This window comes from Equus quagga, chromosome 19 (assembly GCF_021613505.1).
Source record: "Equus quagga isolate Etosha38 chromosome 19, UCLA_HA_Equagga_1.0, whole genome shotgun sequence".
Taxonomy (NCBI): Eukaryota; Metazoa; Chordata; class Mammalia; order Perissodactyla; family Equidae; genus Equus; species Equus quagga.
The window spans coordinates 22,930,534-22,950,849 of NC_060285.1; the positions used below are offsets into that span (position 1 = coordinate 22,930,534).

Consider the following 20,316-nt stretch of genomic DNA (forward strand, 5'->3'; position numbering starts at 1 on the left):
TTTTAGAATTAGATAGAAATGTTAAATTAAAAGCCTCTTTCCTCTTTCCTTAGAAGAGACTCACACTACAGTCATGTTTAGTTCTTCTGTCCTTATACAAATACCCTCTGTGAGGATTTGTCATTTGCAGAAATAATTTCAGGGACTACTTCTTAGGAACCAGGCTGGGAAAAAACTTACAAACAACTGTTTTTTAAGAGTCTCTGTTGCCCAAATTTCAGAGCAGAATCAAATATTTTATCTTTCACTGTCTCCCAAGTACTGCACAAGCCAGGTAAATACAGGGCTAAGCCCGTAAATGTGTGTGTCGGGGGTCCGGGGGGCAGGTATTAAAATAGCAGTACACGCAAAGAAACAGCCACATGTCTAACTCCTTATTGCTAAGCTTTTGGTCATGTGTACTTTTTGCCTTGTGACTGTTTCCCTAGGGGTCTACCCAACAGAAGACTGAACAGTCCCAACCATCTTATTCCATGTCATCTTTGTACTGCAGTTCTCTTTATTTTTTATTTTCGTTTTTATTGCTCGTTACTGGCTTTTCTCCCATATAACACCCTCACTATTTCACATCTCTGAAGGATGTCATGAGCCTCTTCTGCCTTTAATTCCCACTTCTCTTAAGCTCTTTCAAAACGTTTCGAGTCCGTTGTCCCTGGTCCAGTTATAGTGCTCTGCTCAGTGTTCATTGTTGCAACCACCGTTTCACTGCCATCCTGGCATGGAGCCCAGAGATGATCCAGTTATGCCCACAGATTTTGACTTGACTTCTGCTCTCTTTTGCCAGTGAGGTGCCATGCTTTGGAGAGCTAAGTGAAAGCATCCACCTCAGAATAACAGTAATAGCCACAATCTATTGATGTTCGCTACATGCTTGGCGCTGAATTATGTAATCCTCACAACAGCCCTGCAAAGTAAATGCTATATTAACATACTTGTTTTACAGATGAAGTAACTAAGATATAGAGAGGTTAAACACCTAACCACACAACTAAGAAAGGGGTGGAGCTAAGATCAGAATCCAAACATACCCTCCTGTGCGCTTATTCACTGCACCACAGCACCTCCTGGAGGAAGGAGCTTATCACGGGTACCTTCATAAATTCAAGACAAGCACACACGCATGCACACACACACACACACACTCTGAAGTTATTTACAAGTGATGCATTGAAAAAGTTAGTGTGTTTTTTCACGCATTTACAATTGGCTTTTTGAACTAAAAAAATCATAAATTTTAAAAAACTTTACATTTTCTGATTATAAAAGCAGTACACGTCCATTGTTACCCAATTTTAAAATAGAGATATAAAAAGGAGAAATAAAAACAACTGTAATTTTACCACCCAGGGAAGGAAAACACCTCTCTGTTAACACCTTGTTCACATGTAACCCTCCAGACTGATTATTTATGCATTCATAGGCATCACTTTTCTACAAAAAATGGAAATATTCTGCACCTACTGTTTTATAATCTATTTTTAAACACAATATATTTTGAAATATTTTCATTCCAATAAATATTCATCCCCAATATTATTTGTGGTGCTTAAACAATACTCCAATCCATAACTGAACCAAACTTATTTAACTAGTTCCCCTTTTTGGTCATTAGATCCTTTCTAATTGTTTCAAATTATAAGTATAGGATGGCAGGGTCAAAGAGTATAACTTGTTCCAGTTTACACTCCCAGAGGCATACACGAAAGTGTGTTGATGTTTACTTGTCACATCTCTCAGGGGCATATACTTAATACCTTGGATGTGCTCCTAGTTGAGGCAGAACTGAGGAACGTTTATGAGAACCCGTACATCTTCAGCGTGACCCCGGGCTTATCAGCTCTCTCTGATCAACATCTATTCTAGACGTAACTCTAGAATCTGTCTTTATGACCTGAACTCTTTATTCTATGTGAAGAATGTTTTATACTTTCACAGTCCCCAAGAAACCTTGGAAGAATGACATAATTCTTGTTAATTGCTCTCAAGACCCGGAGCCACAGCTGAGTGCTAACTCAGGATTTTTGGAAATCACTTGTCAAGTGAGAATGGTGTGTTTTGATAGATTAACTTCTCCCTGAATTAACGTCGGATGCAGTGCAGCTGAGTTTACATGCACAGCAGCCGGGAACACTTCTGACAGTGACTTTCAATCAAACTGATCAACTGCATTTTTAGAGCAGGAGTTCTCCAAGTGTGGCCCCAAAACTGGCAGCATCAGCAACATCTGGAAAATGGTTAGAAATGCAAAATCTCAGGCCCTACCTCAGACTTGCTGTGTTAATCTATTCGGGCTGCTGTAAAAAAATACCATATACTGGGAGAAATTTATTTCTCACAGTTCTGGAGGCTGGGAAGTCCAAGGTCAAGGCACTGGCAGATTCAGTGTCTGATGAGGGTCCTCTTCCTGGTTCATAGATGGCCGTCTCTTCACTGTGTCCTCATACGGCGGAAAGGGCAAGGGAGCCCTCTTAGGCCTCTTTTATAAGCTCATTAATGCCAGTCATGAAGGCTCCACCCTCAGGACCTCAGCACTTCTCAAAAGCCCCACCTCTTAACACCATTACCTTGGGCATTAGGCTTCCACGTATGAATTTGGAGGGGACACAAATATTCAGTCTCTAGCACTTACTGAATCAGAAACTCTAGGAGTGGGCCCCAACAGTCCATTAAGTTTGAGCCCCACTGCCTTAGTCCACTGGGCATTCCAGTAGGGCTGCTGTGTAGACAGGCTGCCCTGGTAGAATCAGTCTGCCACAGTGCCTAGAAACCAGCCGGGGCTAGAGGAATGGAGGTAGAGGGCATCGTTTGCGCTGTGCCAGATTCGGCCAGGCTGTGTGAGGTGTACTGACAGTACAGTAGCCATGTCTTATGCCAGAGGAGTAGTTTGAATGGCCACTTGCCCACTCTCTGTGCTTGTCATGTGGTCTTAGTTATGCTCTGTATTCCCCCAGCCTTTGTGTCAGAGTTCTTATGACCAGAAAAGCCCTCGAGAGGTCATTTAGCCTCATTGCCCAGCCGAATGAGACTTACCCCTAAGTCATTAGTGACAGATGAGAGTCCAAACTATTTTTAAAGATATCCAGAGGGAGAAACTTCCCAGCTGCCCCTAGTAATCATTCTGCACCGCCCCTCCCCCCCCCACCAAGTCTTTCCCTCTCATCTCAGTGCTTGCAAGTTTCCTGTTGCAAAAATGAAGACCTAACCCGTCTCTCCTTAAGGCTGAAAAATCACAAGATCTGTGAAGCTTTTGTCATCCCGCAGGAATCTCGGTGTATTTCTAGTCACATCTGTGGTTCTCCTCCGAGTTCTTCAAGGCCTCCATGCCTAGCTCTGGGCACCAGGGCTCTGAAAAGTTTGCTGAGCTCTGTGTGTGCTGAGAGTCTGGCCCTGTGGTTCTTTATAAAGCTAGCTTTGTGCTTGTTACCTTACTTTAGTTCATTTGCTCGTTCATTTAACAATCATAGATTTCAGCTGTTGTTATATTGAACCCTATGAAATTGATGATAAATTTAGCCATTTTTGACCCATAAAAATGGCAGATTCATAGGGCTCAACCTAAGACCGTGTGCTAGTCATTATGGGGGAGGCAAATCGAGAAAGCTATGGGCCGTCCTCAAGGAACTCCCCGTATAGTGAGGGAAACAGACCCTCCAGAGCAGGCCAGTGGAGGCCAAAAAAAGGGGCAGAGGCTCACAGGGCGGGCGGGGGGAGCCCAGGAGGAAAGCATCCCCTCAGGCTGAGGACCAGACTACGTTTTCCCCAGAAAGTGACATTTAAACTGAGTTCCAAAGGGAAAGAGTTCGTTTCAAATGGCTGGTTTGTGGTCTGCTTTTTATTTCTTATAATCCCCACAGCGTAGTTAGTTTCGCTGCATACAAAATCACCACAACAGTCCTTGTTTTGTGTATTTTTTTAATGATTTGAAAGTCACTTAGGGCTACCAAATGTAGTTGTTTGATCCTATTTTAGTTTACTTGCTGAAACTGAATATTATAATTAAGCTTTGAAACCAACTAAGGGAAATATTACATGGTAAAATTAATAGTTATGACTCGGCACTAAAGATCTAACTAGAAAGCATTCTCAGGGTAGCCATGTGTAGGTTAAAAATATACTCTTAAGTTGGATGGCAGTCGACCATCTGGAAATCTATTCCCCCCATCTGCGCTTAAAGTACACTGGAAACGATCAGGGTGTTGTAAGAATGAAGGGTCAGTGACGTCCTCGCCAGGGACTGCCTCACTCGTCTCCCTCTCTGTGCTGATTATGGGCCACAGATGAGTCTTATTACGAACATAAACTCAAAACCAACATTCCAGCTCACGACTGAAATGCTCCCGGCCGTAAACCTCCCTGCTCCTGTTCCCGCTTGTGCCGGCCGCGCGCTGGGATCAGCCCCTGCAGCCTCGAGGGGATCTTCTCGCACTGTTGCTTCTGCGTTAGAAAATGAGAAGCTGTTTCTTTCCGGGGCATGCTGTAAAGCTACAATAAAAGCACCAATGGTGATTTCTGACTTGATTGTAGATTCCAAGCAGTTCTTAATTTATAATTTAAAAGGAAAAGAAAAAAGATGTTTATTACTTTCCTTGCTGAATCCAAAAATCCCTCTTTTTAAAAAAAATTTCTAAAAGTCTTCAATTACTTTATCTATTAAGAACAATATTTCCGGTGTCCACCTTGAGATACTAAATTATGATCCCTGTTCTGTGTGATGCTCACAGGCAGTATAAACGTAAGTGATAAGTATAAGGCTGGCTTTGAGTTTAAGCTGCATTTTATTTTAGGTTTTAGAAATGTAACATTTCTATATAACTAAATATTGTTTCTCTTGGAATAATGAAAGAATGATAATCTTCATGTGGGAAATTGTGAACAAAATACAGTTGAATGGCGCTATAATGCTTTTAGCAGGAGAGCAAGATGCTGTAAAGGTTAAGTTAATTTGCTGCTTAAGTACCCAGAGGTCCTCATTACAACTTAGTCTCTGCTGTAAAGCTGGCACTGAAGGGGAGGAATTTCAGGACTCGGGGAAACCTCCGAAATTCCACAAAGAGCATGGCTTAGAAAAAAACTACTAGGAACAAGAGAGAACCATAAAATAAGGTTTGCTCTGAGCATTTTACTGTGGAACGGGCCTGAAGAGGAGAATTCTGTCTACACAGATAAATACAGATTGAGTTTTTAACACACATGTATGGGAGTACTGACTATTCAGAAACCCAGCAAATCATGTGGATAGGTCATAGAACCAATGTTTCCTGAGAGCCAGTGCTTTGTAACTTGAGCAGGGATGTCCAGACCAGGTGCCCTCGTGCTCCGGAAGGAGAAGAAGATGGTGATCGCAACACGGAAGAGAAAATGGGCTGCATGGGACTTGGGCTGCCTGTGATGGACTGAAGCTCTATGCTCACATTTCCATATCTGTAAAGCCTCCATGGAATAAAGTGGGCGCTTATTAGATTTCTTGCCTTCCTGATTCGTCCCCCTAAAGACTCAGTATATTTGCCTTCTTTCTGTGCATTTTCATCTTTCATTAAATTTATGTATGAAAAGACCTCTTTGAAAGCTTTGTTAAAGTATCCCATCAGAAAATCCCCAAAAAAGAGGTAAGATTCTTATCTCTGGTAGAAAGTATAAATGCCTTAAAGAAGGAGCATTACCTTGCAGACCTCCTACAGTCCCTTTGAACTCCGTGGCTGCCAGCGTCCATCATCTTCTCCTCAAGGTGCTCAGTGAGGAGAGAGGTGCAGTTTGGGCTCCAGACTGGAATGTGTGGCCACCCCCAGCACTGCCATTCCTAGAGGCCTGTGTGGAGCCTGCATCATTGGCACTCCGGTGCTGCCTCCAGGTAGGGAAGCAGGGATTCTTGGCACCCACGAAAGAAAAAGAAATGCCCATCCTTTATCTTTTCTTCTTTGTTCAGCTTGACTGAGCATACGATGTGGCGTCTTCGTATCAGGACAAAAATCAGCACTGATGCCTTCATTTCAGCCAGAGAGCATGTGTCCTGACCTGTCTTTTATTCCACTTCTCTGCTCCCTTTCACTGACATTCGTTGCACAGCTCACTATGTTCTTTTCTCTGTGTGCTGCCACCATTTTCCTGAAGCTGCTCTTAAGAAAATCAGCAACAAGTTTTTCTAGTTGCTAAAGCCAGGGATTTCACCTGAGAAACCCAATGAAAGTAGCAGCTCTGATGTGTGCCAGCCACTGTGCTTGGCAGATTTTTATGCCTTTGTAGTCCTCATGGCCTCGGGCACTGCTCCCACCTTCTAAGGAGTCTTCTCCTTGACCTGGGTGAAACGGCTCTCAGGCTCCTTCCTGCTCTGTCTCAGGGTCCTTCACTGACTCTTCTTTCTGCCCCACCTCTTAAGTATTAACCTTCCCCTGAGGTGTGCTGCTCAGCCCTCTTTTTGTTCACCCCTTGAGCCACCTCATCTGCTCCCATCTCCTCAGCCACCCCCCATGTGGATGGATTTCCAGATCTGATTCTTATTTCTAATTTCCTAGTGGACATCTCCACCTGATTATCAAACTGAGCACATTCAAAAGGATTTCATGCAAAAGCATGCTCCCCTCTCGTGTTCCTTATTGCAGTTAATGGCCCCTTGGTCATTGGAATTGTGGCTCCCTCTTCCATTGTCCCTACTTCAACTGAGGTGCTTAGGGTCGTTCATTCGAATTTACACCACAGCTTCCTGCCCTCTGCAGTCAGCCTCCAGCTGTTCCAGTCCGTCCAACCACCAGAACTATCTTTCTGCGTCACAGATCTGATTGTGTCACCCCCTACTTAAAAGCTTCCGATGGATCCTAGCTTGGCAGAGTAAGTCACATTCTTCCAAACCTACTGTACTAGCCTCATCTCCCGCCAATTACCCAAGCCCACAGCATTATTCTCATTTCCAGGCATGTGTATGTGTGTGTGTATGTTGATTCCGCTGCTAAAACAGCCTCTTTTGTCCTCTTTTGCCACCTGGAAAATTCCTGTTCATCCTTTAAGAGCCAGTTCAGTCACTCCTGGCAGTGAATCGGTGTCTGTTGAATGAAAGATTGAAGACTTGCCTCACTTGTGCAAAATGAGGCTCTCCCTGCTCAGTGCTCTGGAGGCCGTCTATTCATACCTCTGTCACATCTATCAGCATTTGTGTTGTAGCTGCTTTTTGTATCAGACCGGGCCAGGGATGGTGCTGTGTAGCTCAGGCGCTGCCTCTTCCTCTCCCTCTCTCATGGCAGACATCGTTCCCAATCTCCTTTCCCACTCAGCTCAGACAGGCTCAGAACCCTTGTCAACACAGCACTTGGGACAGCCACTTTCAGCAGACTGGAGTTTGCACGCAGTTTGAGGTCTGTTTGACATCCTCTGCAGTAGACTTGGAGTTTTTCCAGCACAGGAGGCTGCCTAATATAACCACTCAGTTGCTGAATGAATGACAAATGGGTTTTTCTTTTTTCTTTTTTGAGTTTTTCCTAATAGTAAATAAAATGTTGATATTTTAATCTTATTTTAGCTCTATATTGTTTCATGTTACAGATAGGTCTGTTCAGGAGAACGTATTCATGGCAAGAGATGAATGAGGTGATTTGTTGAAATCCATTGTTACTCTTTGCCAAGAATTCTTCACACACACACATTCCGTCCACCAAGCCACCGCCTGTGCCTGCCACAGCCCAGTGTCTCTACGGAATTCAGCCCACTGCTTTGTCCTAAAATCAGCACCCTGCATCTTGTTTCTTCTAGCATTGCCTCGGAGTTATCTTCCACATTTTCCAGAGTTGGTGGGATAAAGCATTAAAAAGATAAAAGTATCTAACCTTACATTCCAATTTTATAGCATCTCTTTTTGGCAATCACAAAAGAAAACTGGCAAGTCTGGGTAATTTTAAAACTAGTTAAAAAGTACTTCAAGAGAGCTGTTTTTTCTGTATTGTATGAAACATTTCATAAATATTAAATAGTATTACCTTAGTAATCCATTTTCTTTATCTTTGAACCAGGGATAGTAGCTATCAAAAAGATGTCCCAAAAGTGGCTTTTTTTCCATGGCTCAAGTGAAAGATGCAATTTAATTACCATTATTGAGTTAAATGGGTTTCATTCACACAATCCAAGTAAAAGCCTTCTTTAATGCTGGTCACATTTCAGAATTTAAAAATGGAAAATTGGTTAATATAAATGAAGAAATCAAGAAAGTTAATATAATTTTCTCTTGATTCCCTTAATATACGTAAGACAGCTGGTTGTAGAACACTCAAAATGCAAAGTTCTCGCATGTTGGTCGTAAGACTATGCCATGCGGTAAACAGAATGATGAGAAAACAGAAAAAGAAAAGGAGAGATGGGGTCTGTAAAAGCCAGCAGCAATTTCTAAAATTACAGTTTCGCTGCATCTCCATCTATTTGTAAAGCCTGTTCTCCATTTACTTTTTAATGAATTTAGGCTGTTGGTGAATTATTGAAATGGTTTCCGCTCACCTTTTTATGTATTTTCTCTCCTATTATGTTCCCACTTGTCTTATCTGGAAAATCCATCAGGCTAACTGTCAGGTAGGTTTGTCTTGATGTTTAATGTGATTATTAGAAGTATCCATAGCAGGAGATGAAGTAAAAAGATTGCTGGTGACCTGTGATGAATGATAAAACTAAACAGAAAAGGCATGTACTAAATTACAGAGGAACTTTTTGCAGATGCATAAAACCATAGAAGCTGCAAGCTCAAAGCCCATTAAGCCAGTGTGAACATCTATCATAAGAACCCAGCCAAAGGGAATACAATGGGTCTAAATGATAAAGTAGGTTACCTGGACTGTCCACTTTTGCTATGGCTCAAAATATAGCCTGCTTCCAGAGGGCTTAATTGTTATACAGTGATATTATATGCTATGTGGTCACAAGCGATTCTGCTGTAAATAGGCTATCAGCTTTTACGGATTTGGCCAGGTTCAAGAAAAACTCACAATGATGTATTTTAAATCCGTATTTTAAGTACTTATTCAGACATACCTTTTGCCTTAAAGAAAGAGAGTGACTAGGAAAAAAGGGAGGGTGGTGGTATATATTTTGTTAGTGCTAAACTTGCCCTTGGAGTTAAATCTAACATGATTTAACTCTAGTCAAAAGAATAATCGCTTGAAATTGCAGTGGGAGACAGAGCTGTTCGTTTCTCCCTTTGGTGTCAGGGAAAAGGAGTATTCCTTCTCCCACATGAAGCAGCAGAACAAGCTCTTTTTAGATCCTCAAGTGCAAGACAGACACTTTATAAGCCTGAACCACAGCTAAGCCCAAGAGAAGAGAGACATACATTTAAATTAGGGTGTGTTTGGTGTGTGTTTGATGTGCGTGTGTGTGTTGTTTTTAACTTGAGCTCATTTTTATCTTTCAAGGGGAAAAATTATGTGCTTCAGTTGCCTTGCAACACCAACAGTTCTAACAGCTTTCTAATTTTAATTCCAGAAGTCTACAGAGCAAATGAAGAAGGTCCCTACTATTATCCTTTCCGTCTCTTATAAAGGAGTCAAATTTATTGATGCAACAAATAAGGTGGGTACCATACCTCTCTTTGGTTTGACACCAGATACAGTCCTGAGTACATAATCTAAAATCCTTTGCTTCTTGTCATACCCAACATCCCCCACTTTAATCACTCCCCACTCCCCATCTTCAGGCTCCCTAAACACAACTGTAGATACACACACACACACACACACACACACACACTCATACATATATATAGAAGGGCACATTTCATTTGGGGGTCTTGATCTAGCATTCCTACCCATATTTTTCTTTCATTTTTCCATGGTGACTTCTCTAATAGACTGTGGCCACTTATTATCTGGCATGTCCCTTTGGGTCTAGAGAACATTAAAACAGAAAAAAGTATCATGCATGGACTGAAAATGCAGCAATGTCATCATTCTTCCGTCAGAGGAAAGTTGCGAGGTGAAAGGCTGGAACATGTGTCTTTCCGTTTCTCTGGAGATGTATATGTGCTCTCTTTTGATGTATGTAATGAATACCTGACACAAGGAGCACAGTCTCTGAGTTTTATATTTTATAATTGCATTTAATTCTCAACTATTGAGGTGGAAGAGAGGGTTTCAACTATATTGTTTTCTTAAGAGCACAGTCAGAAAAGCATCTCAGGCCATGCTGTTACTTTGTTCTCATAGTGGGAATAGTTTGTGAGTTTCAAGGTTGAGTGTGGACAACTAAGTTGCATTTTACTTAAAAAGCATTTAGAGTCCCTTCCTTGGTGAAGATGACAGAATGCCAGTGCTAGACTGAACACTTTCGCTCTCCATAAACCCAAACCCCACTGGTTCCTCCTCACAAAACCCCAAAATGTCCATGTGTTTTATTCGTACATCCCTCCAACTGATAAAGTGTAGAAAGAGGGAAGAAGAGGTGATCCCCCTTGGTGAATACCATTTGTTTTCTGGACTGCCTCCCCCGTCCTCCCACCTGGACCCACTCCATTTTGGAAAAGGCAACAGAAGTCATGAAACAGGTGAACTTAAACAGTGGTAACTTAGGGCTGAATTTAGATTCCAGGGAAAAGTCCCATGGGCAATGACCCTTGGATGTCTATAATAAACCTGAGCGTCTGAATCAACCAATTTGAAGTTTTCCCGATTTGTTTTCTGTGACAAAGAAGATTGCTCCACCAGCAGTCAGATAAGCCCAAGCTCCCCAGATCTACTTAGGAAAGCAACCTACCACTTTTAGAAACAGTTCTGATGATCATGCTGGCTGATGATATCCAAAACATACTCAGAATCAGAAGCCTTACGTAGAATGATAGTTTCAACTCTGCAATATGTTGTTGACAGTTATTGTTGTCAGATTACAATTGTGGAGACTCTAATCAGAAAAATCTCACTTGATTTGCTTTTTTATTTTTTGGAAGCAACTTTAGTTACTGGTGCACAAACTTTCTTTCTCCTTAAATTACAGTCAGTTCATTTAAAAAGTTCCTAAAGTTTATGGAACTCTCATCGAAGATACCATTGCTATTGCTGAATCTCAATTTCAGGAAGGGCTTTGGCATTTGGATATTTTTCCCTAACCTAGAGCAACTGTTTCTACCCCATTTGCATTTGACAACCATGAATAGCAATAAATTTTCACTATGTGAGTTTGACACTCTCTTAGATTAGCAACCTTAGCAGGCTTGGAGTCTGAGAATTTCTAAACAAGTGATATTTGCCCTGAGTGGTTCCCAGAGTCTTAAGGCTGTCATTCCATGGAGCTAGTAGTATGACTGGATGCTTCTGTATTATGAGCAGCCCCTCTAACCCGCTCTCTATGATCAGAGGAATGAGAGCTCTGTCGGTTTTGTTGCATTTTGCTTATGGACACATCAAGGGTCATAGAACTTGATCTCCTATACCTTGAGACATTTCTGGTTCAATCGCCAATAACTGGATGAGTTATCCATAGATCTCTGCTCACTGATGACTGCTCTTTGGAAGTATAAGCACTGAAAGATATGCAAAAGATAATTGTGTGAATAAAGACACTAAATAAAGAAGACCAGCATATCTTTCAAGTCCTTGTGATGTGGCCCCCAGCATATTTTCAAAATCTAGAGCAAAGGCAAAATGCATATGTTGGTGGCAGGTGGAGCCAACCTCTCTATGACTATATGACAACATGGGCCTGGCTTTTTTAGGAATTTGGGGACATTGACTTCAACATTGACAGTTCTACCAGGACCCCATCCTACTGTCCTGCAAGGTAGCTGATCTACCCCAATCTAACAGTGGATAGGGAGAGAGTGGGTGACTCAGGACCATAGTTTAGTAGTTGGTATGTGAGAAGCCAAAGCAGAGAGATTGTAGTAGAAAGGCAGAAAAAAGGAGTAGTGTAAAGCTACACTGGTGGACTTTGTAGTAGGCTGAGAAACCCTTCCCCCAGCCGGGGCTGAAGGACTGGTTCCAGAAGATGTGGAGGATCCATCACTGAAGGATCATCCACAAGTTGTGGCGTGAAAGGAACTGCGCTCATACACCTAGATTCTAGCAGCGTCTGTGGTGGCATCTGTGTGACACTTTGTTCTGTAGCAAAGTCCAACCTCTAATTAATGCCACAGCAGGAAGGGAGCACACTGATAAACTCCGGAGCCTGCTTTCAGTGTGTACCTGAGATTCTCCCCTGGGAAATGTTGTCTTGGTGCGCTACTTTGATTTGCAGTGAAGGACTTGTGAAGTGTAGACATTTTTGAAGACCACGACTTGAGGTACTAATGGCCACTCAGCCTGTAATAAGGCACAACCAAAAGTCACACCTTAATATTCATGTTTGATGTTTTCATTGTTCTTTATTCTTAAACAGTCCACTCCTCACCATCGTGTCTCTTTAGCTCTGCCCTGGTGAGACAGAGAAGGGTATTCAACCTGCACTGGACAGGGAGAGACAGGCCTCAGGCCCTTCACTAGGTGACTGCCCCACAGTCACACAGCCAGTTGGTCATGGAGTGGGACTAAAACTTGAGTTTCGCGGTCACTACCCTAATGTTTTTTCTATTACTCCACAGCTACCTTCCACCAATTAGTTTGAAGTGCAGTGGATAATTAATTTTGTGTTAATTACTCTTCCATTCCTGTTAGCCCTATTAGACTATGTGAAAGATGAACCCTCCAGCAAAGCACTTCTTTCCTTTTACTCTGATAAATAAATGGCTTTGGCTGAGTTCATGGGGAAGGGTTAGGTGCCTAGTTGTAAACTCATAAATTTATCGCCTAGCAACTTAGGAAACAAATTGAACCACTAATCCCTATTTAAGAAAGAAGAAGGAGAAAATGATCTTGAATTAAAAATGGAAGTTGGAATAGATTTAGTACTACAATGTTATAGATAAATCACGCCAGCTTTCTGTAGACCCCTAACCCGAAGGTCACTTGAACATGGCATTTGAGCCAGAGGACTACGACTATTGAGTTACAGACCCATCTTCAGATCAGCAGGGTCTTCCAAAAAGTGACACAGTCCCCACATCCAGCTCACCTGAGGGTGGCTTGCATTTTGCCTTCCTGCTCTGAGCCCCTCTTCAGTCTTCCCATCCAGCTGAATTAGAACTGATGCATTGCCGGAGTTTGTCTTTGTTTGTCTGGTTCTTTTTTTGAATGCCAGCTTCAAACGGGGCTTATGCTATTCTTTTAGGCATAAAATTTTTTGGAACATTTGCCTAAACTAGTGCCCATTGTTTTTTATAGCACCTGCTTCTCCTAAGAAACTCCGAGTCAAATTAAGAACCCACTAAGCATGAGTGCTGTCCTCATCTGCATCTGGGGCTCAACAGGGCGCCACCAGTTAGCCCAGGACCAGGGCTCCTGCCTCTATCTATGGTCCCTCTCTGGGGGTCACTGCATTCTCTCACACAGAAAAGGCCTGGCCTGAGGAGGAGATTCAGGAGAAATGCCCTACTCATCAGAGCCCAGAGTGAGGGAAGCGAGAGAGGCCTTTTTCTAGGATCCATCAGTTCATGATCACACACCGCTCTTAGAACCTCTGTATTAATTGACTGGACCAAACAATTCTATTCTACACCTGACAGCCAGGCACCTCTTTAGCAATTTCTCAACATGATGAAGGGCAACAGACAGGAAAAAATCTCTCCCTGCTGAGGGGTACTACGCTACCAAACTTTCTATCCCAAAGAAAGGGCAGTGTGAGCCCCTCCCCAGTCCTTCTCTTGAGCCTGTTAAAAGCTCAAGTCTCCTTAGACCGTGCTTAGATATGGAGGCTGAGCAATGTAAGAGGAGTCCATTTTAAGCTGTAGTACATTCTTGTACCTCACAATGATGTCAGCTTTTAATTTGTGAAAGAGCCACTAATTGATGTGTGACAGGAGGCAGAAGGAATGTATGCCTCCTTGGCTTCTTCTCCTAGGAGGAAACCAACCATCCAATCTCCGTTAGGTCTGCAGCTGTAGTATCCTTGGGCTTGGATTCATCATATGCATAGAGAACTGACCTCACTGTTCTGCAAAGGTGGACAATGCAGAGTGATGGCTGTGTTTCAATAGTAAGATCCCAGGTCCTCACCACATCCTAGTACAGCAGATATATTGGGAAGTGCTGTTCAAAAATCCTTCCTCCGCGGACCATCCATATGAATTCAGATAAGAGCATATTTTTTAAGTGCCAGTTAGAATGATTAAACATCAGTTATTCTTAACTGAATATAGAATATTTTTGTTATCCTGCCTTCCCTCTAGTTTAAACCTTGGAAACAGAGGAATAAAAGTTTCAACAATGAGCGAGGTGGCTGATTTTGGAATACGGAGCACCATGGAGGAGGGCAGGCCTCATGGGCAGTTAAAAGACAGCACTGGGCTCCTGGGGAATAGAGCAGTGGGGGGTTAGAGAAAATTGGAGGGAGAGTCAAGAAAGACAGAGGAAAAATGTCTTAGTCCATTTGGGCAGCTGTAATAAATTACCACAGACTGCGTTACTTAAAGAATAAATGTTGACTTCTTAGTTCTGGAGGCCAGAAAGTCCAAGGTGAAGTCACCAGCAGATTTGGTATCTGATAAGAACCCATTCTCTGGTTCGTAGACAATCATCTTCTTGCTGTATCCTCACATGGCAGAGAGAGCTAACCAGCTCTCTCATCTCTTCTCATAAGGGCACTAATCCCATCCATGATGGCTCCACCCTCATGACCTAATCACCTCCCAAAGACCCCACCTCCACACATCATCACTTTGGGGGTTAGGATTTCAAGATATGAATTTGAGGAGGACACAGGCATGCAGCCCATAATAAAGAGAGATCACCAAAGATACATGTTACCTACTTTCCAGTTTTTCCCAGGCCCACAATGCTGTCACACACCATTGAAAATCATCGAGTGTGGCATCTTGTGAACTGGCAAGATTCAGGGAATTCAGTGCAATAAAAGTCACAGGGCACTTTTCACTGTAACACTTTCCCAAGAAGTTGATCTACCTTCTGCTAGTAAAGGATCTCAAGAAAACAAAATGTCAATTTAGTTAAAAGTTGGAGCCAATGTTCTATTTCCAGTAACAGTGGATCCTGGACAGGTGAGACCAAATCCACACGTACTTCCTGAGGTAACAGCAGCCCCCAATTAAAATGACGGTGGTGGCTGTCAGCACCTGTTAACATCATACCTGTAAAGACTATGTTGATCTTATTTTTTAATTCATTTTAAGACTCACTAATTCCTAGTTTAGTTTTCTGCTTGAAGAAATGCCATCTGAATGCCAGAAGAGGATCGTGACCTATTTTGAAACTGCATCTTACAATAGAATGTTACTTGTTTACGGGCGTCTGATTTCAATTTGAGTTGTTTTTGACGGTGCTGCATGTAGTGTCAACATACAGGGCCACAGTGAAGAATGTCTAAATTTCATTTTCTTTTGCATTTTAATTCTATAATTGCTTCTCAACCACGCAGCTCAGTAGAGTGAGGGACATGGAGTACTTGCTGAGGGTGCTGTCAGGGAAGGACATTTTGTGTTTTTAGGCATTGATGGGTATACGCGGAACATTATATTGCCAACAGGTTACTTAAGACTGTGCAATTAAAATGTAATTAGGCTAACTAAAACACTGAGGGTTTTAGATCTATGACAACTGCAAAAAAGATAAATGAGATATTATAAGATAAAAAAATGACTGTGTGATTATGTGAAATTTTTTGCTTTTTAAATACATCTGTGTATCAAAAGAAGTTTCTAGCAGGGTTTGCGGCCAAGATGAAGTTCCTTGGTTATTTTGTGCTTCAGGATAATGGTTCTTAAACCTTTCCTCACTTAGCTCCCACCAGTTATTCTTAGAGGAAGGTTAGGATGAGGGGGCTGACAGGGAGATGGCATGAAGAATGCTAGAGAGAAAAAAATGCACTAATGTTAAACCAGTGAGAGAGAGGTAGGGATGAGGAGCATTGCAGTGGATTTGAAAGCACCTGAGCTGTACAGTCAGACATCCCAGACTTCAGTCTCAGCTCCACATCTGCCCTGCGTAAGGCACTGACACTCTCTGGGTACCAGCTTCCCCACCTGTAAGATGATAATGATAACCACAGGGCCCACTCATAATTATACACATGGTGGATCTAGTTAGTGAAGTGGTGTCATCCACAGGACTCTGTGTGAAGCAGGACATCCAAGGCCTGAACATTGCAGTGTGGCATTTCCCTCATTCCCCCTACACCTTAGCCTCCACAGAGTCTTCAAAAGAGGGCACTTCCGCCTGCCTGCTGCCTTCTGTGTCTGCCTTTTCTCTGGGGGAGTTGGGGCAGGGCACAGACAGCGGGCAGCACGATGGTGAGGGATCAGCCTCCTTGGGGCAGTGTTCCTCCCAGCTGTGGACCATGGCAGGCGAGATCCATTCCAGAGTTAGCAGGAGGCAGCGCTGCCTGCCTACAGGTGTACATGAGGAATGGAAACAGTAAAATGCTTAGTAATTACTGTCTTTTTAAAAAGTGTCTGCCACCCAAACTGCTCCTGTGCACAGCACCTGGAGAGAACCACCACTCCAGGATATGACTATTTTAGGTTGTTTTTAATTAAATGAAAACATTGCTTCTGGGCCCAGCATACATTTGCCCATGGATAGTGGGTTGGATCACTTTGAATGTTGCTGGTCTGAAACATTCTAGAAAGTGGGAAAGCAGCTACTTCCTGGGTCACTTACCTTGGTCCTAAAATATGCTGGTTTACAAAGGAAAACAATGGTTCTTTATGTCATTTCTTCTAGAACATAATTGCTGAGCATGAAATTCGTAATATCTCCTGTGCTGCCCAGGACCCAGAAGACCTCTCAACATTTGCTTATATCACAAAAGATTTGAAGTCCAACCACCACTACTGTCATGTGTTTACTGCCTTTGATGTGGTGAGTAACTACCCTCTTTGGACAGATTAAGTATGTTCCCAAATGTCCCTGGATTTTACTGAAAGCTCAACTTGCAATTAAGATACTTGGCTTATTTACTAAGTATTAAGGTGTATCTAGTGTAAGGTGTAATGCAGACTCAGCTTTTCTGAAATCTGTCTAGATTTTCACTATCCATTAAGTTTAGAACTCCACTTCTACCTAGTATCTGAACTGTCATTTCTCAACTACTAACTTCACTTTTCAAATGTGACAAATTCCTTTCTTTCTCTGGTAACAAAATACTGTAAATGTCATCCAACTTCTTGTTCCTTTGCTAATGTCTGTCGGTTTTTCTGTAGCCATTTCTAAGTAGTAGCGCATAATAGTCTAGGTTTGTTTGGAAGAAAAATAAATTTCATTGCCTCATAAATATTTGTGGTTTTCTGTGTTGAATAGTAGTCAAATTGGACACCTACAGATAGTAATTGGGAACACCAACGTTTGGCCCATTTGCTTGTTCAGAAGTTAGTCTTGTGATGACGTCCTTATGGTGTTACACCAATGATAGTCCTATTTGTCATTAAGTCTAAAAACTAAGTCAAATATTATGAACCTGGAAAATGAAAGCAATTCTAGAAAATAGCAAATGTTCCTTTAAGATATGTATGTACCCTCAAGATAGTACAAATTGCTTGAGGATATCTCTAATATAGTCCATTGGGCATTCTGCATTAGAAACAGACATAACGGATTTGGTTGTAACCATGAAATAATTTGTAATCAGAAAAATTTTTAAATATCACTTTAATTTGATAATTCTTCTCTGCTCCTTGCGTTTGAAATACACGTTTAAAGAATTACACAGAAATTGCAGTGTAATATATTCTTGGGAGGCCAGCCCACAGTTGTGTCATGAGTAAGACTGCTTGAAGCAGTCTTTTTCAGTTCTGACAGACACCCACAGACCCACTGTAATCCAAAATTTACACCATCCTGAGGTATGTTAGTGGGGCACGTGCCTGGAGCGTTTGTGTCATGCTGCAGTGGCTCCTCCCTTTCAGTTTCTGAAGACTGGAAACAGGTAAGAATGTTCATGTGCCTTCAAAGAATTCCTTCCGTTTTGGGAGGCATGAGGAGAATAATATAAAAGTGGAAACAGTAAGGACTGTAAAGCAGAGCCCTCAAAGGCTTCTCTAAATATCTCTGGTTTGCAGGGGATCAACGGTGTGGATTAAAGTCATTTCACTCAGGGTTTCCAAGCACACGCAGCGTTAGGTTCTGGTGCCTTAAACATAACTTGCTGTTCTTGTGAAATACAATTGTTTCTTTAAACAGTAAAATTCCATTCTGTTTGTGTATATTTTGGTTTTCATGAAACACCTCTTTCTGTGGGAGTTGGATTGGTGTCGTAGAGAAAACAGGCAGCTCAGAGTTCGCATCCCGACTCAGCTACCTACTCCCTGATCTTAGACAAGTTGCAGACTTTTCTGAGTCCTGATTTCCTTTGTCTATAAAACAGGTACAAGGATTTGTGCCTCACAGGTTTTCATCAGGAGTGGAATGAAAGAACATATACGTGGAGCACTCATAAATGATAGGTGTTCAATGTTAGTTCCATCCCACCTCTTCTCTCTGCCAATGTCATGATTGACACCTGGCCCTTTTCCTGCTAAAAGACATATAGATTTGCCACAAGCGTGTTTATGGCCTAGAGTTTTCCGACTGCCCTTGTAAAGGAGCTTAAAAAATAGAAGCAATATATAAAACAGAAACAATAGAAAGAAAACATTGGCCCTGCAGGCCGTGTATGGGTACATTGCTGCTCTGCAGTGTTTTCACTGATATCAACATTAATATTCTGATACTTTTCAGGATCAATTCCAAGCTTTCCTTGAGTATTGCAGCATTTCTTTCTAAATTGGTTTTTAAAGTAATATATAGTTAATATGAGTATCCAAAATATTGTTCTACACTCAAACTAAAAATGATACCCTTGGGTCATCTGCCCCCTTGAGTTTTTTAGCTATGTATATGTGACCCCAGAATACGAAGGTGAAATGTGGGGAAAAAATGATCTACTATTTAGTTTTATGATCAACATGATTCCCTGATAAATTTGGAAATGTGTGGAGAATTCTTCCTCTTTTATCTTTTCATCCAGATGTTTGATTTAATGTGGACATTCACTAACTTAGGATTCTGGTATCAGCTCCAAAGGATTTTCATCTTACACCACAAATCCACCATTTTAATCCCCTCTAGGTGAACACAGTTTGTCTAACTTCAAAAATAGTAACAAAGGCCACCAGCCTTGACCTGGGCCTTTGAACAATTTCGAGATGCAACAAGCTTGGCTTGCACTAAAAAAAGCCTCTTTGAGCATGGATTTTGAATCTTTATGTAGGGCAGTTCCATATTCAGTCCAGTCCTGAAGCCTTTAGATTCTTTTGATATGAGTCAGACTCCTGGGCTGCCCAAATGGCAAAAAAAAAAAGAAAGAAAAGAATACCTTAAGTATACATTATACATTTAATCTTTTAGCTAATATGTATGAGTACATATTTATTTTAATTGCAAAGTTATTGTCACTTTGACCTTGTAAACCTTTTATGGGTCACAAAATGTTTTTATGAATATCTGCTGTCATCAGAAAATTCAGGGATGTCTAGGATGCCTCTGGTTTATGGAGACTTAGATTTGAAATTCAGAGCCTTTCCCATAGAAATCCTGTGGTCTGGGAAGGGAGGCCCAAACCCCCCTACAAAAGCTAGCATGTAAGTTTAACAGAGTTCACTTACTGTGGGACAGTGGGGAGACTTTCACATGCTCAGATGCCAGGAGTGAGTGCAGTGGGTCATTTTTCCCAAGTTCATTTGGCCTTGGTAGCCCCTCTTAGAGAGCCCCTTGCAGGGGTGGCCTTCTGCAGAACACACATTAGGAAATAGTATACTTTATGAGCTATAAGCCTGTTTCCATTACTTAGAATCTATGCTAAATTCAGCTGGTGATATTTTCAGTCTTAGATGACAAGTAGATGCAAATAAAGACTAGAGCAAAAATGGAATTAGAGTTCCCGAGAAAAAAGCCAATGTATACCTACCAGCAAGCACCAGACCTACTCTGCCTTCTAGACTCTCACTATTGTGGCAGCTGATGTCTGTTCACAGCTCTTACTTGCTAGGCCCAGAACACATCTCACCCACTCTAGAACAGAAGGCTTTCCAACTCCACCTTACAGGCAGTGAAAACCTGGGAGAAAAGGGAGCAGTACAATTGGGCAGAAAAGAAAGATGTGTTATGAGACTAGGACTTGTGGGTTTAAACACGGATCATCTTTTCTCTCCTCCTCACTTGTGTCAAATGAGTGAAGGAGAATTAAATGCTGCTAGGATTACAAGAGGGAGAATGGATATTTCAGTGGCCACCAGATCCCAAGGCTGCAGTGACCATCCTTAGAAGGCCACCATAG

General features: G+C 42.0%; 1 protein-coding gene across 1 annotated transcript in view; it reads left to right on the plus strand.

Moving 5' to 3' along the window:
* The window catches only part of ANKS1B (ankyrin repeat and sterile alpha motif domain containing 1B), a 1,013,016-nt gene that overhangs the window by 973,945 nt on the left and 18,755 nt on the right, over positions 1-20,316 (plus strand). Inside the window, exons 23-25 of the mRNA XM_046646005.1 lie at positions 8,533-8,544; positions 9,451-9,537; positions 16,728-16,865. Of these exons, the coding sequence (XP_046501961.1) occupies positions 8,533-8,544; positions 9,451-9,537; positions 16,728-16,865 (237 nt within the window). The remainder of the gene's footprint in view (positions 1-8,532; positions 8,545-9,450; positions 9,538-16,727; positions 16,866-20,316) is intronic.